We start from the raw sequence: 17,618 nt of genomic DNA on the forward strand, positions 1-17,618 counted from the left end.
TTAGTTACTTTTCAGGTCAAGATTTAAAATGAAAAACATGATACATTTAAAATGATTACCCATTTTTATAAATTAAACCACTTAAAAGTTTATTAGGTAGTTAAAATGAGCAGAGTGGAGTCATTTCACAGTGTGGTATTAGTACTTTTACTGAAGTAAAGGATCTGAACACTTCTTCCACCACTGTCTTTTTTACTTCTTTACTTTTTTCTTTTACTTTTTTTTACATTTATCTTATTTTATTTTATTTATTTATTTTTAATTTTTAAAATTATTTATTTATTTATTTTTTTTCTGCGTTTCTGTGCATGCGCGGCTTTTTCTTCTCTCGCTTCTGCGCATGTGCGGTCTTTTTCCGCTTCTGCGCATGCGCGGGTATTTGGCGCATGCGCATTGTCCAGAAAGACCGCGCAGAAACGCAGAAAATAAAAAATAAAAAATAAAAAATAAAAAATAAAAAATAACAATTATTGTCAATGCCCTCCTGAGGATAACCCTTTAAGGTTTTATTGATCGGCCCCTAGGTGGCACTGTGGTGGCAGTCTAATTTCATATTTGGTACCGTGGCCACACTAGAACACTTAAGGCAATGAAATTCATAGGGGTGGTATAGACTGGCCCCTGTACGCACACACCCCGACGGCAGCATGCCCCGACACGCGTGTACTGCGAGGCCCCGTTCAGTACTGCTTGCAGTCCTAGTTTTATTTTTATTGTTTCATGGTTATTATTTTAGATATTTTGTTTTTGGATAGATGTCAATTAATTTAATGTTGCAGCTCATTTTGTGTAATGGTAATAGAGTCGGTACCAGATTAAAGACATCTAAAAGTCATACAATGGTAAATTCTGTTAAAAGACATTACGCTTAGTAATTGGCACCTACATATTAAAAACATTCAACCTAAATGCACACACAAACTGACACTGTAACCATGTTTCAATATAAATTTTATTTGCAGGACATACGCAAAAAGCCATACAATATCTTCAGCTTCACATTACAATGCAGACTCACATCCAGAAATTGGGCTTTTAGTGTCTCTCTGAAATAAAATATCCTTAACAAGACTTGGACAAATATAAATAACATAAATGACATAATTTAGTATATCCTCACATACTGCAGTAGATTGCACAAGGACGGGGGTATCATTCTGCCGCTTAAGGCAAGATTATTTGCAGTGTGAATGGGATAAGGTCAAAGGAATCTTTAATTGCAGTGAGATGGAACTTATTTATATAGCATGTTGGGTGCAGGGTTTTCTTTAAAAACTTCCCTGTGCTACTGAATGTGTCTGATGGCTTTAACAAAACTCTGACCCAGTTAGTAAAAGGGATTACATACATACGTTAAATCACAATGTATATTTGAATTTAGGCGCACACCACAGCTATGAGACTTATCAATGGATTCTGTGATTCAGTAGCTAAAAAAAAGTTTTTACTGTGGTGACAAAAAGTGTTTATAAATCACTGTTGGCATGTGAGAAGCGATTAAATGTGACTTGAGATGAAAATAAACATCCATGATTATAGTGTCATTTCTAGCAGTAATACTTGAAAAAAGGACCAAGCAGTCTTTTATTTGTCAGTAAAAGCTTGAAAATCACCAATTTTAGAGTCATACTTTCAGTAGCTTGAACTGTCCTGTGTGAAGATGACATATCAGAAAAGTGATCTGGTGTAACACTTGGGTGCACAATATAAACACTTCTGATGACACTGTGTTTTTGATAGTATATACTTGACTTTAAAAGGGTTTCGTGACCAAGAAGGTCATTACATTCTCCCAGCTCAGAAAACAGTGTGTTCTAGTTAACACATAAATTCTCCAAAACACAAATGTAGCATGTCGGACCATGAGAACTGTGATACGCTTCATGTATCAATATTCACTGATGCAGCTGTGTTTACATAGAGTACACTAAGTTATTTATTTCTATATTTAGGATTACTCAGTTAGCCAGACAACAAAGTGTCAGTCATGTGTTAACAATAAGACATACAGTACATATATAATTCGTTGGTGCAGCTATATATAAAAAAAAAAAACAACCTCAGGAAATCTTCACTGATTAGGTAAAAGCATTAAAACATAGTGTTTAGTTATCTGGCTAAATGGTTAATCGTACCACACAGTTGCTTGCTCATTTAAATATTAAATGTATGTAATCATGTGACCCATTTAAGATGTAATGCAAAAAAAAAAAAACACCTGCTGAAAACAGCTTTTTTTTTTTTACATTAAGTGTATGTCACAGCAACATCTCTGAAGATAAGTTCAAGTGTCAGACGCTGTGTTGGCTTAAATATCATCTTATTATGCAATAACTTGGTGTTTTCAGCATGTGTTTTCCTCTCCATTCATACAATCATCTGAAACTTCTCCCAAATGGTAAATATTGTATAAATCTAAAACAGTTAGATATGGTATTCATAAATATTCTACTTTCCAGTTTCTGCTTGATTTTGGCTGTTTGTGACACTGAAGACATATCTTTAAAACAAATAAAATATTCATCAAAGTGCTCTACTGTGTTCAGTATTTGCACCCCTCCCCTCTCCTAGAATGCAGATGTTTACATTAAAAGTCAAACCATCCAACTACGGGTTGCACAGTCCTGCCTTCATATAAACACACTATTCATACTTCTTTGAGCTCATTATACAGTAGTGTTTCTCTATACCTGTGAAATAAAATTAAAAAAAAAATGTAAAGTGTCCGGAGAGAACTGTTGGCTTTGCCCACATTTTTTGGTAATCAGATCACTCAGAATGCATTCATTGCTGGCTCAGTGACATTACTTTCTTTTCATTCTCACAGTATCTTCCTCATTTACTTCTACTCCATTTTGGATCTTTCCATCTTGGTTTTCAAGATTTCCTGGAAGAAATGCATAAAATGAATTTGTGTACAGTGATGTGTTTATGAAATGAAAGGTCATTTTACCATTATAAATAGACAAAAATATGACTAGAAATCATGAGACTAGCAGAGGGGAAGTAAAATGTCCCTTTACCTCTTCTTCGTCCAGCATTACAGGGAGAGCTCTGTATAGAGAGGGAAAAAAAAGCAGAGAAGGGGGCAGTGAGTGCATTCATACAGTCCAGGCCTGAGTCAAATGGCATTTTAAGATACTCTCTTTGCTTGTTTTTGCTTTAAATGTGTCGCTATTTGAGTATTAACTTCCTAGTCTGAGCTGTCCATGATCAGGCACTGTAAGCCACACTTATATAAACTGTGACAATATGACATACTAAGAAGGATTACTGTTTTAAGCCGATAACTTATTCCAGGTTGCGTATGCTGTGTGTATTTAGCAAACTGTAAAGTAAAACTGTTTTACTGGGGTATTTTAAAGGCAGTCTTGAGTATACAGAGATTCAGTATCCAAAATTTAACTGCATTTTACTTACACATCGGCAACAGTTGTAGGAATGTTCTCCTCAACCCATTTTAGGTCTTCATCCTGCAGAGTTCAGAAATACAACATGATTAAGTTATGTGTGAAAAGAGAATAAATGGATAAGAGAAGAGATGTTGACAGATGACCGTAAACTGACCTCTTTACTCAACAGTTTCTGGGAGCCATTAGAGTCCGGCTTTGAGCCTCTCATCTTCATTCCTTCTAAAAAAGGAAGAAAAGGAACGAAAAAGCCAATTAAAATCACATAGAAGTCCATTGTCCATTAACATGATTATAATATAACTAGGTTATTCAATGTTCCATTCATACTATTACATGATTATAAGTTGAACATTTCTAAATGAATCTGTCTCCACATAACTGCTTTAACAGATTGAGACCACGGCCTCAGCAGCACCGGGTTATACAACACAACCCCAGTTGACGAGATCGTCTTTATAGGATCTGAGCAGACCTAGATTATTTGCAGATGAGTGGGTTTGTCACAGTGAACTAAAACGCACTGAAGCTTTGCAGTTGCGACACAGATCTACTGGAAAACATGAAGGCATGATAACAGAGGTCCATCCGAACAGAATTGAACAAAAGTAATGTTTTTTGAAATTTTAAGTGTTTCCATATTTAGTGTGTGGATGTGACAAAAACATCCCTGCAGCTCTTATAGCCTGCAGATCCACAATACATTATTTAACAATGAGTTTTAGATTAAAAAGAATCCAGTGAGTTGAACTGGATTTTGGGCTTCAATCAAATGTAGACAGACAACTGAAAAGTAAATTTAAATACAAATATCAGATCTACTAGATTAGATTAGATTAGATTAAACTTTATTGTCATTGCACAGATTAGAGGTACTTAGATAATGAAATGCAGTTTAGCATCTAACCAGAAGTGCAAAAAGGCAGTAAAGTGCATATGTACAGTAATATATATAAATGTAACATAAATAAATAGTAGTGCAAATAGTATAAATAAAGTGCAGTTGACAGTATATGAATAAATACAGGGATAAATACAGTGTTAAACTAATCAGTGCAGATGTTCAGATGTTAAGTGGCTGGGGGTGTGTGTGTGTACTAATTCAAGCTTTTACTAAATATTTTAGCTTGTTTTCAAATTGGATTTGTTTTAAGACGATGCTGGTTTGCTGGCTGGAGAGCTTCATAGCGACGTTCACAATGAATGACTTAAAATACATTTAACTAAAATGGAAGTAGTAGGAGTCAATCTAATCCAACAGGCACATTTTTAATGGGCACTTAAATTCTCATTCATAAATATCAAAGACAAAAGGCCACTCTTTAGTCAAAAACAGCACACGAACATGGAGTCCTGATTAAAAGAATGGATCTAAAAGTCAAGTCAAACAATATTTTGGCTGGTTGTCGGGGCACCCGAACAGCCCACTCCATCTATTTGTATTATAAACACTGTCTGATGCAAGTTTCCTCAATAATGAGCAATTATTACATAACACTTGGCAGGCCTCATAATGGAACACATAAGAATAAAAAGTCTCACCAAAAGCTTCATTCAGCATCGGCTCTTTGGCCTCTTCCTCGTCATCATCTTCATCAATCAGAGGAGAATGAGAAAACCTGATAAAATAGCAGAAAGAAGAAAAGAATCACGACTGCTGGCAACTTTAACTGACAGAAATGGTTTTATGCTGCGGGAGCGGCCCCAGCTCTCCATTGACTCTGACCTCTGGCTGTTAGCAGAGGGCCGCAGCAGCACCATGATAACCAGCAGGATGGTGGAGAACAGGAGACGCCAGAAGGCATCATCCACCCATAAGTCCCTCCAACCCTGTGGGCAGGATAAAAATAGAAAAGAGTGATGATGTTATCAGGTTGGAAGGCGAATTTACTTCTCATCACTGTATAAACAAGAAACGGAAACCTCATGAAAGGAACAGGACCGGAACACAAAACAATAATAAATCAATAACAGAGAACAAACTGACCGTCTGGCAGTCAACCAGCTTGAAGACTTTGGTGGTCCAGATGATGAATATGATGGAAGCTGTGGACACAAAGTAAACACTGGTCTCATTCTGATGCCAGTAAACAATATGCAAATGCTGGGAAAGAGCACAGAAATCCTCCCACCGGTGGAACCAAATTAGAAAAGGTTCTCTGAGCCAAAGAGTCAGCAAGCATACAACTGCATTTACATACATTAATAAATATAATAACAAAATCTAATCCTAAAATGGTCATTTTTTAATCAAAACCATTTTACTTCTCATTCTCATTCAACCATTTTACTTCTCATTCTCATTCTACTTCTCATTTGAAATTGAATAAGCCACGTCCACTAACCAGATCAAGCAAAAAAAATAATTCTGAGCTCCTCTGCACAGCTGTGAGGCCACGAATGACATCTGAGGCCACAAGTCATGTGACAAAAATTCAGTGAAACTTTGTCTAAACTGCAGGCTGTTTACACAGAGCAGGGGAGAAGAGAGAAGCTTTTAGGTAGAGGCTGTAAGAATGTAAATAGTTTACTATATATGACATGCGGACACCCAACTTTTTTCCCCAATATTAGCAACATTTGTGGGCACTTGGAAAAATGTTGAAAATACAGATTCCATTTAATGCCAATTTTGGTAAAATAAACCATGAAAGTGATGTAATTTGCATGTAAAAAATGATTCAGGCATTATAACTGTGTTAAAGTACTGCATAAAGACATTTTGAATTTCCCCTACATCTAGTCGTGATTGAGCTGTTTCCACAGAGGTGCAGGATTTATATAGTGCAGTTAAAACAAGACCACAATAAGTAAAATGTGATGGGAGCAGAAAATGCCCTGAAACAGCTCGGGGTAGAAAAAGGCTGAACTGATCATAATGAAGCAGCTGTTTGTGACCTAAGGCACAGAGAGCAGTTGTTACTCACCGACAACAGAGAAGATGAGAGTGTTGGTGAAGTGCTGATACAAAGAGAGTTTCACTATATTTCTGCGGAGCTTCAGGAGACGAGTGGTTTGAGACAGACTGATGAAAATGTAGATGCAAATTAAGGAAAACACATTGTATACACATGCAAGTAACCACAATAAAAAACTTCTATCTGCAATGCTTCTGTAAATGTGAATCCTTGATTAGCTGTGAGGAGCCATTTTGGCTGTTTGGTAAAGGATATCCACCACATGACACATGAGTCAATAAGGGAGAGGCTGAGGTTAGCCACCAGGGCGACCGTCCCATAGAAACCCTGGAAAAGGAAGACAGGAGTCAGATTTAACAAATGAGACAAAACATGAGCCGAGAGGTCAGCAGAGAGAAAAGAGAGCGAAAGGGAAGAATTACTAAATCACAACAGCTTTTTAAAAAAAGACAAGTCTGTGTTAAGCTCTGGTGAAGATTTAAATATCTTCTCTGTAGATCTGCCTCCAGACAAGAAAACATCTGCTCACCAAACAGCACAACCAAACTCCATTCTTCTCACTGTCTTTCTTATCTTGTGTTTGTTTGTGTAACTTTGTGTTTCCATGACTTTATGAACTTGCTGCAGTGTCTTTGGCTGCTTTTGAATTTCACTCTTGATCAAATACGTCATTCTCCATTACCGTCACTTGTCTGCCTCCCAGAGACTGAATCCCTGTGTAACCTTCTTTCTCTACTCAAATCAACTTTATATATACAGAGTGCCTTGAAAGCTGTGCCAGGCAACATTTTATGCAAAAAAAATACACCACCACTATCAGCTTTAATCAGCCTGTGGAGGCTGCGACAGCTAATGTCCCATCTGCACTAGTTGAAATACAGTGGCTTCATTATTTTTTCCTGGAAAAAATTCATCTGCAGCCACAGAAAATGATGAATTAAGGCTTGGAAGTGAAATAGAAATGGTCTCCTAAACAGATGCTAAAGTGTGCAGAGTGTCAAATCTTTTTCCTCGCTTTTGAGCAACAGTAAATCTTCTCTGGGTGGTTTGGTTGTTATAGATTAGTGTGTTTTGTGTAATCTGTTGATGCAACCTAACAGGGAAAGTTGCCTTTCACTGCCATCTGAAGCTAACAAGTTACAACTGTGCAATGTTCTATTTTAAATCAATTTTTCATCAAATTTGCTCTCACTGTCACAGTGTATTCTGACAGTAGTACATGTGGCAGATATGTGAAATAATCATGTTCCTCTGCCTCCTCCTAGTGCCCCTAACCACAACTAAAGGAAAACATCAAGTCTCTAACGCAGCTGTCAATCATGTCAATGACTGCTCGCTAACTTCCAATCAAAGTGTCAAACTTAGCAGCTGGACTGTTTTAATGTGGCAGCCTGCAGTTACTAAGTATGTTTGTGAAAATATTCAAGGCAAGATATGGGTAATTTGAATAATTCATTTGATCAGTTGTCTCTTGTGCTACTTTCAGAATATAAGGACAGTTAAAGCAAATATGACTATTATGAATAAGAGGTTTTATAAAATGTACCTAATAAACCTTTAAGTTGTCTCTAGGATTTCCATGATATTGCTGTTAATACTAATTATAAATAAATATAAAGCACATGATTCACAGGAAATCATTCAGGTAAATACAACATTAGTTAGTTACTCCAAGTACAAACCAATTTTTTTGTTGTACTGCTGCTGCTTCACAATAAAAGCATTCAACTGGCAAAAAATGGGGTGGCTTTTATTGTGAAGCATTCACAAAAGACACTTTAGTAGGTGTGAGTTTTTTCATGTAGCTGTATGAATTATATAGGATTGTGTCTGACATGACATGTGTTTCTCCAATCAGGCTACAAGAAAATATTAAGAATTATAGCTGCTTATTAGCTCAAGATCATTTATAATAGTTGATACTTACACCCGTCACTCTTAGCACACCTTCCACAGAGGAGAAGAGCAAGTAGAGAAGCCCGACAGCTACCAGCCGGTGCACTGTGGTGCCCAACCTCGGCCTAAACAAGTGAGAGGAAAAACTGTTAGATTACAGTTACAATTGATTGAAATGGGGGTATTTGCAGTAAAGAGTTATTTTAAAGTCGTAGGAATAGATGATCGTAAAATGTTAAAGTACTGGGACATCACGCTGTGCAAAAAGTCAGTAACTTACTTGACAATGCCATAGCCGAGGCTGACAATGAGGACCAGGATTCGAGCTAGAGATCTTTTGAGTGCAGAAAGTAGCTCAGCAAAAATGACAGCACCTTGAACTGTAAGCAGAAAAACACACAGACAAAATGATGATTACATCAGACTGAAGTGAAAAGAGAAAAAACATTATTCCACAAGCAGATATAAACTGACCGTAGTCTCCTTTGTAGCGGATGCTCTGGTATTCTGAGTAAAACACAGCTTTCTCCAGCATGCCGAGGATGATGACAGCGCCGATCCAGAACTGGATCCGCAACAGATCCCTCCAATAGCAGGCACACCAGAAGAGCCAGAGAGCCCCGAACAGCACGTACACGATGCACATGATCATGAAGAACTGCGAAGGACAGAAGAGAGAGAAAAGTATTAGGATTTTGAAATCTCACTAAGCTGTGTACCAAGGTCAAGGTAGAACACCTCAAGACCAGATAATACCAATCATGCCCTATTCAGGCATTTTTGTTTTTGTGAAACTCTATTAAATAGTAAGCTTGGAGATTCATTCTTGTCCTTGGAAACCTTGGATTCAGTTTGACAAAAATATTCTGCAGCTTTCAACTACATGTACTCTTAACTAGCATTTTCATTAAACTGGAATATCTAGCTTGGATACAATACCTGGAAAAATATTAGTTCAATACAATTTACAATACCACAGGGAAAAATGCAATATTGAAAGCATAAAAATTCAAATATTTATTAAGGGATAAATATAACAAGAATCTTTTCTTGGTTATAGTAGCAGAAAACAGCAGAATAACTGTAGTAACTTAACAATAATTACAAACTGTTTACATTAATGAAACTACATTCTTCTTGAGCCTCTGAGAATGCTGCTACCTGTATATATCGATGCTGCGGATAATAAATATTGAAACTGTTTTAGATATACAGGTGCATCTCAATACATTAGAATATGATGGAAAAGTCCATTTCCAGTAGTTCGAGTCAAATAGCCCCAACCAAGTATTGAGTCATATAGATGGACATACTTTTCAGAGGCCAACATTTCCATATTAAACATACTTTCCAAAAATTGGTCTTTTGAAATATTACTTTTACTTATACTCTTCATTCTGTGTGTAATGGATCTATATAATCTGTTATTTCCACTTTTTGAACTGAATTGAATGACTGACATAAACTTTTATACGATATTCTAATTCATTGAGATGCACCTGTAAGTATAGATCTGACAACACTACCACAGTCAAGACAATTTTATTTATATAGCCCAAGATCCTATTTTTGGGGCTCTCAGCACAAGAGAACAATCGATCCAGATAAAGGAAAATCTCCCCCCCAAAAATGGAAGAAGCCTCAGGAATAGCAACAGAGGGAGGATCCCTCTCTCCCTATTTATGGTACATACCATCATCAGGGGCCAGTCTGCTGGAGATGAGTAGTCATGAGGTCCCTTCATCTCCACTTTCACTGCAGACAGAAATATGAAAAAGTCACTGACACAGAAGTGTCACTTCTTACAATCTTTAACTGTCAGATTTTTTAAATTCTTTTTTGTCTTCACCAGTGTATCTTCTGTAGATATTCTAAAGTGTTTGAACTGAAATGCTGTTGCTCACTTGTGAAAGCAAAGTTGAGCTGCTCTGCCATGAGATCTTCATCGTCAACGCCACGGAACAAATGCTGCACCTTCACGATGAACAGATACGGACTGTCCTCCCAGGCTTTGGCCACTGCACTGATATCCTGCAAAAAGATGTTCATGAGCAAATAATCTTAATGCTAATGCTTTGTTTATAGTTTTTTTATGTATATAAATCAAGAAAGAAAGGTTAAGGCAAACAAAAGTGTCTAAGGTTGTGGATCGGCATCATAGTACGGAGTAGACGTTGGGGAAAAAATCGATGCAGCATAGTATCGCAATGTTTTGCGTTGCAATATAATATCAATTCATGGTTGCCAAGTATCGATATTTAGCGTTCAGATTTGCGCTGGTTTGTTTGTTCAGGAGGCAGTAGGGGCTCACTTTTACGAATATTTTGGAGATACTGGTATCATATGAAACTTGAAGATCTATGGAATCTATAGGCAGGATATCATGTCAGAAAATTGTCGAAATAACACTGCAAAGTTAGGCTTTTTTAATGTTTCATTCAAAAAAATTCAGAGCAGTGAAGCTTAAAGTTAAGGAAAGTTTGAGGAAATGCTTCAGTTGTTGTTGATATCATAACATGTTTGATATCACTTAAGTTCAATCAGATGATAGATTGAGAACTGTCTCTTATTTGACAAAACAATTCCTGAATTTCATTTTGTGGACACAAAATGCAGTTAAACAGTTAAATCGCAATATATTGTTTCACAATAACTCACCACATTGCAAAATGCTTAAAATCGCAATAATATCATATCGTGACTTAAGTATTCGGGAAAAATCATATCGTTGGGCCTCTGGTGATTCACACCTCTAGTACGGAGCCCCTTAAACATTGTAGCATGAATTTGATTACCTTGCAATAAAATTAGGATTATTTTGCATTAAATGTCTGTTTGGACACGAGTATTGCAAATAAAGATAATTTTTATGGATTAATCAGTTGGTCTATAAAATATCAGAAATAATGAAAAATGTCTTTAAAGGGACATAATAGAGGGCAATTAATAACATTTTTTGACAGGTTATCGGTGCTGTAATTTATTAATCAAAATGAACATGTTTTTTTGACAGCCTTAATTTAAGGAAATTTGCCTTAAAAGTAATAAGAACAAGTCTTACCGGCTTGTCGGGCCAAATAAGGCTCTGATTTGATGGGTCACTCTAAACAGAACAAAGAGAAAAGTGTATAAGTGAAGAGGCAACACAAACACTTTTAAAATGAACACTTAATTACAGAGGTGGCATTTTGGCAGTGTAAAATAGAGTCAATATGTTAAATCCCCTTTATAAACACTGTTTATCCACTTGACTCACCTTTGGGCTACTGAGAGGCTGATATGGGTTGAAGTCTGTGTAATACACCTAGGTAAGAGGATAGAGAAACTAAATATTTATACCATACATGTAGCACAAACAATTAAAATGCTTGAATAATTAAAAATGAATAAAGGTGGTCAGAATAGGAAAAAAAAGTGTTCCTTGGTGACAAACCTTGGGTAAGAAGAGGACGGAGCAGTTGTCGAAGTACATGTAGCCCTGACTGTAGAATCCACTCCAGCCGTCCTTCAACATGTGGTCCATACCAAACATGTTCATCGCTTTGTTGTCCTGCAGGACAGTGAGGGGAAAATCAATTACACTGTGCAGTCATTTAATTCTCTAAAACTGTACGGATGTTTCAACATTTTATACCAAGCTGATGCAGGACAGTGTTAGTGACTGTAGACTACGACATTTACCATCCACAGCTGGAGGTAAAGTCCAATACTGTTCCAACAATAACAGGGAGGTGAGTATATTTAACCTCCACCCATCCCCAAGAGAGAGAGAGAGAGAGGGAGAGAGACATAAATATATATATATAAATCTGTGATAGTGAGCACTTCTCCTTTGCCGAGATGATCCATCCCACCTCACAGGTGTGCCATTTCAAGATGCTGATTAGACAGCATGATTATTGCACAGGTGTGCCTTAGGCTGGCTACAATAAAAGGCCACTCTAAAATGTGCAGTTTTGCCGATATTTGTTTTTTTTTTAATTTGTATCGACATTGGCCGATACGTGCGTGTGTTCACCGGTCAATTAGCCCATTTCACTGAGCCAACACCAGGCAAGGCCCCGTGCAACATCTGCCATTCGCTGGTGAGCTGCTGCTGATACCGGAAAAAAGAAAAACACATCAAATATGAGGACTCATCTGAGGTGCCACCACCTCGAGGCCTATAACAACAAATTGTTTGCTATCCAACTGTTAATATGTTTTGTTTGTTTTGTTAATAAATGTTTCTGTAATAATAATCTAATAATCTTCTTGTTGTTTAAATTGAGACTTGTGTAACATTTGTTATCATTGTGTCATTTTTATCAAGTAAATGGAGGGAGAAAAGGCAATATCGGCTTAAAGAATCGGCCCAAAGAAATCGGCAGCACATATCGGGGATCGGTTAAGACTGATGTCAAAATAATCTGTACTGGCATCGGCCTTAAAAAGCCTGTATCGGTCGACCACTAATATAAAGAGCAGCAAAAACCAGACCGCAGCTGATCAATAAGAAACACCATGAAGCAGGTGATTGAATGGACAGAAATTCAAATGAAAAGGCCTTATAACACTTCAGCCAAACAGCCGCAGCTGGTAAATACAGTAAAATACAAGTGTTGAAAGATCAGTCACATATGTGGCTTACTCTGCCTACACTTCACATTTGTGGTAAAGCTTCACATCTGAACCACACATTAACTTGTCAGTGTTCTTTGTTAATGATGTGGAAGATGCTGTGCAGATGTTTGAGAGATGAAAACTGGGTTTCATTTAGACACACAGAGGAAGTCCTATAGAGGAAGTAGTTACAGTATGTCAGTTCTTGAAATATTTTTTAAATTTTGACAATTTAAGATGACTTTTCTTTCACATCTTAAATACATTTTGTCAAAGTATAGCTGTATCTTCTATTTTTTGTAGGAAAATGTGCTCTCAACTTGCTTGAAGTGAGTCAGTCTGTTTTAGAAACCTGTTTTGAGCCTGCAAAAAAAGTCACTGTACTTTCAAAGCACATCTGAATAAAAAAAAAACTCTCGGTCAAGCGACAGGTGACCTCGATACAGCCTCTCTTTTTGCCTCAATAGCGACAGCGACAAGGTAAAATACATCACAGCCGAAGCAGCAGCTGAGTTTAAGACACATCTGGAGAAAGAGCCATCACTGGCACACAGACTGAAGAGGAGCCCGAGGCCACGAAAACATTGTGAGGAAGGACGCACCAGCTGCTCTGACAGACATATGTTGATGCTGAATGTGAATTGTAACCATTGAACTGCTGAAAAGTCAATGAAGTTAACTTTCTGAGAGTGAAAAGTGCATATCTGCAGTACCGGTGTATAATGTTTACATTAGTGACAAAACAAATATTTGAGACTCAACAGACAAAAGTCTATACTCACTGGTGTGTTAAAGACCTCGTTGTAGCAAACAGAGGAGCGCAGGTACCAGCTGATGTTGAAGGCCAGGTTTCTATCACATGACGCTGTGTCACCCTGGACTGCAGAGAGATAAAGTTGACTTAGGTCATTCAAAGTGAAAGTGAAAAAAAAAAAACTTGATTATAAGACAGTAATATTGGTAAAGGAACAAGGGCTTTAGTTGTTGAGATACACCTTCCTGAGGTATAACAAAGCAAAATGAGGTTTTTCAAAACTAGATGTCTAATTTTTTTTAATGGATGGTTCTATAAAAAATATTTTACAGCAAAATGTGTTCATTTGGTTGATGTTTTGATCCAAAACGTTATTAATCAATCTCTTCCAAACATATTATAATGAAAATGAAACCACAATTAACAGAGGATTGTGTCTGAAAACAACATTATTCCAATTTTATGGGCGACCGTGTATATGTAATAAACATTTCTTTATCGTTCTAAAGCCCTTCGACCGCCAGCTGTTCCACATCATCACATCACATTATCTATGTGTTGTAATCCACTTCCTCTCTGAACATACTTTCTCCCACCCTCCCTCTTCCAGCTCTGTTACAAAAGGTGACTTTTGCTATTTCCCTACGTCATGTTGCTGCATTGCATCCTGGTCTATTTTCTTCCACAGTGGGAGTAGAAATCAGTATGTCTCCCTCCTTTATAGGATCTTGGATTTCTCACTTTACGACTGGTGCAAACTGATGTCTCTAGAGAGAAGAAGTCATTCTGAGGGACGGATAACAAAATCTGAATATCAAAGAGAGAATAGAATATATCTTATCCTACCAAACTGCATTACAAATGTGCTGAAAATATTACAATCTAGGCTATACCTGGTGCAATACCTGATCAGCAAGACTGAAATGACTGGAATAAATACATCTTTTCCTGGGATAAAAGATTGTTTAACAGCAAACAACACCTTAACAACATTAAGATTCTTGAAACTGAAATGTGCTTTTTCTAAAATAACACATGAAATCACCAGCCATCATGTGGACTAACAGTGGAACAAACAGCAGGATGTATATGTGGAGAGCACTATGCAGAGAAGAGACTTTTCTACCTGGACAGTGTGACTCATCTGTACTGTACAGATAAGATGCTTTCCAACATTACATGTTTTATCATTTCAAACACTGACATTTTGTTCCCAGAGCCAAGAGGTTCCCTGTGCAGGTTTTTTTCAGGAAAATCTGCCATGCAGGCTGAAGGACATCCAGCTTATTCATAATGTTGGAGGTTAGCCAGTGAGCCATAAACACACCGTGGGACATGACTTTCAGCACAACAATGACATCCCAGCTGACATTTTAATGTTAAACCCAACACTCTTGAGTTCTTTTGATTGCAGAGTTGCTGCTTTTGATTTTAGCCTCAAACCAGCTTGAGGTATATTTCAACTGATTTGAAACAAAAAGATGTAAAGCCAAATCATCCCAAAGGAACTGCATACAATTTCAGAGGAAAGAGGCACAGAGGGCACAAAGGGCCTTTCTGAACAGAACAACTCATATGCCTGTTGTACTGATGTATTGCTGTATTGTTTGCAGTATTGCTCAGCTGCAGATTAAGCCAATAATGTTTGACTTCTGAGCATAACATTTCCAGGATCTTGTGCATCTCTGGGCCCACAGAGCAAATGCACTTGCACTTCCTTTAACCTCACCTCCCAACCAGTCGGTCTCAGGCTCATTCCCGTGAACAATAGTTTGAAAATAACTCTGGATTTTGCTTTTACAGAACTTTGTAACTTTTAGTCTAAACTTATTTAAATGAGGGCTATTGAAGTGTCCATACTGTGAAGTTGTTAACCTAAAAAAATGTATTGACTGACTTACAGACATCTTTTTAACAATGGAAGTCTGTAGGAAAAAAGTATTTTTGGGCCCAGTGGCATCACGTGACAGACCTGGATGTTGTGGGTTTCAAAACCCAGTGTAGTTCCTGGGTCAAACATTCCTGTGACTCATCACCTGACTAACAGTACCTGAATGAACACCTTGTTATAGTTAATGTTCTACAGCTCAGGTAAATTCTCTTAAGGTCTTAATATTTACATTAAAGTGAATGCAGATGCAAGAAGTAGCCTGGAAAATGGTACCCTTATTGTTAGTATAAATCAAGCAATGCCCCAATGCTGTTAGTAAAAAAACATTGCATGATAAAGAGGTCAAACTACTTACACTTCATGAAGATGGTGGTGTTGGCGTACAGCGTCTTTCGAAACACAGCATCCTGCGTCTGAAAACACAACAAGACTAATCTGGTCAGATCCATCTAACAACTCCAGCTCAGCCAGATGGAAATCTCAACACTACCTTTGGAACCACTTCAGACCCATTTCAGAATAATGTATTGGATTATAATTATGTACACATTAACATTATGTAAATATCTTTAATGTTAAAGCTGGTAAATGAGGGCCTTATTATAACAATTTAATCTGCTGGGCAGCTTGTGAATTCCCCCTTGGATAATTAAGTTTTATCTTAAGTCATAACATTATAATTATATAACTATAATGTAGTTATTGATTATATTTTGTGTTAAACATTATCTGCCTTTGAAATGTAGTAAAGTATACGTAAAAAGCCCATGTATGTATGTATGTATGTATGTATGTGTGAGTGTATTTAAAATGTATATACAACAACGCAAAAAATGTGAACACATTAATACAGAAGTGTTATGGTGGAATAAATATGGGATAATGAGAGTACAAGTTGCTTTATAAACATGAGTTAGGTGGACATGACTATACAGTGTATACAGAGATGCCTGTATTCATATTGATAAATGATCAAACCTCTGAAGTCCAGGATAATTTGGTTCAAATTTGTCAACTTCCTATGCATTCTGTCTTTGTTTAGCATCTTTCAGTCTGTCCTTACAACACATGCATGGCTCCTTGTTTTCAACACAAACTTGGCTGTCAGATTTTTCATTTTATTTTAATTAACAAAGTAGAAAGCTGCCAGGAACCCAAAATACAAACAAGAGACACAGGTGTCTATAGAAATGTACCATTTTTTTTTTTTTTACCATTTATACACACAAAAACAGCAGAAAAAAGAATAAATAATAAAACTGCAAAACAGTCTTTTTGCATATAAATTAAAAATAGTAATTTTCATTGTAGAAAGAAAATTCACATTTTAAAAATGGTCTAGAAACATAAATGGCACACTGTTAAAGCTCCTATGATTGTACTTTCAACTGGCTTTCTCAGCTTGTCTACATTTCATATAGAAATAAAGTTATTACTGTAAATAAAACATGTCTATTTTCAATAAATAGATGGACTCAAGAGGGTTAAAGAGCAATGAGTGTTAAAAACTGTGACATTTACTGGTAAAGTGGATGCTTGATGCTGTAGGGTTATTGCATAGGGATTTTTCCTGCACTACAGATATTAACTGCTATGTAGCAAGACGTAACACCATACTTGTCAGGCAGAATTAAGATGTTACTAAGATAGCTCATTCAAAATGAGAAGCTCGTCTTGTCAGACAGGTAAAACCAGGACTGTCAAAGAAACATAGTGTGTCTCAAAGGTGGATTATACAGCGGGTTGCTAGGAGCTAGTTAGCTTCCCCGGCTAACAGCTGCTATGGAAGATTTAGCACGACAGGCTGTGAAATAAAAATGAATATGTTGAAGGTGTAACACTGACCGAGTTGATCTCCACGTTCCATACGGAGACCTCTGCCGCTGTCCCGACACCAAAAACTAATGCCAAAAACAAGAAACATAACCGATGCGTCTGTGCATCTGGCATCTTCATTTGTGCATGTACTACAGTAGGTCAGACTCGTATCCGCCTCCAGATCCTCCAGATCCGGGGTGCTTCTTCTTGTAGTTCACGGTGTCACCACAAGATGGCGGCAGAACTCTCCAACGGCAGTCAGTTTAGGAAAAAAAACAGCTACTATCATTTTTGTCAAAATTGTTTTTTGTTTTTTTTGCCTAAATCGT

General features: G+C 37.1%; 1 protein-coding gene across 3 annotated transcripts; it reads right to left on the reverse strand.

Annotated features, from left to right (window-relative positions):
• Positions 1 to 936: 936 nt before the first annotated feature.
• Positions 937 to 17,489, reverse strand: LOC131988584 (transmembrane protein 87A-like). 3 transcript variants are annotated; one of them, XM_059353728.1, is made up of 20 exons: positions 17,317 to 17,489; positions 15,827 to 15,884; positions 13,609 to 13,706; positions 11,658 to 11,774; positions 11,481 to 11,528; positions 11,286 to 11,327; positions 10,129 to 10,255; positions 9,918 to 9,979; positions 8,699 to 8,882; positions 8,505 to 8,604; positions 8,256 to 8,349; positions 6,582 to 6,655; positions 6,338 to 6,444; positions 5,398 to 5,456; positions 5,137 to 5,240; positions 4,953 to 5,029; positions 3,568 to 3,632; positions 3,421 to 3,473; positions 3,024 to 3,054; positions 937 to 2,887 (listed from the first exon to the last, which is right to left on the reverse strand). In XM_059353728.1, the coding sequence occupies exons 1-20, from the start codon at positions 17,425 to 17,427 to the stop codon at positions 2,846 to 2,848; spliced, it is 1,653 nt and encodes a 550-aa protein (XP_059209711.1). In that variant the 5' UTR covers positions 17,428 to 17,489; the 3' UTR covers positions 937 to 2,845. The 3 variants fall into 3 exon arrangements, with proteins under 3 accessions (XP_059209711.1, XP_059209712.1, XP_059209713.1); XM_059353729.1 differs by lacking the exons at positions 13,609 to 13,706; positions 15,827 to 15,884; positions 17,317 to 17,489 and adding an exon at positions 11,906 to 12,009; XM_059353730.1 differs by lacking the exons at positions 13,609 to 13,706; positions 15,827 to 15,884; positions 17,317 to 17,489 and adding an exon at positions 11,859 to 12,003.
• Between the last annotated feature and the right edge of the window lie 129 nt (positions 17,490 to 17,618).

Source organism: Centropristis striata, chromosome 16 (genome assembly GCF_030273125.1).
Source record: "Centropristis striata isolate RG_2023a ecotype Rhode Island chromosome 16, C.striata_1.0, whole genome shotgun sequence".
NCBI classification, from domain to species: Eukaryota; Metazoa; Chordata; class Actinopteri; order Perciformes; family Serranidae; genus Centropristis; species Centropristis striata.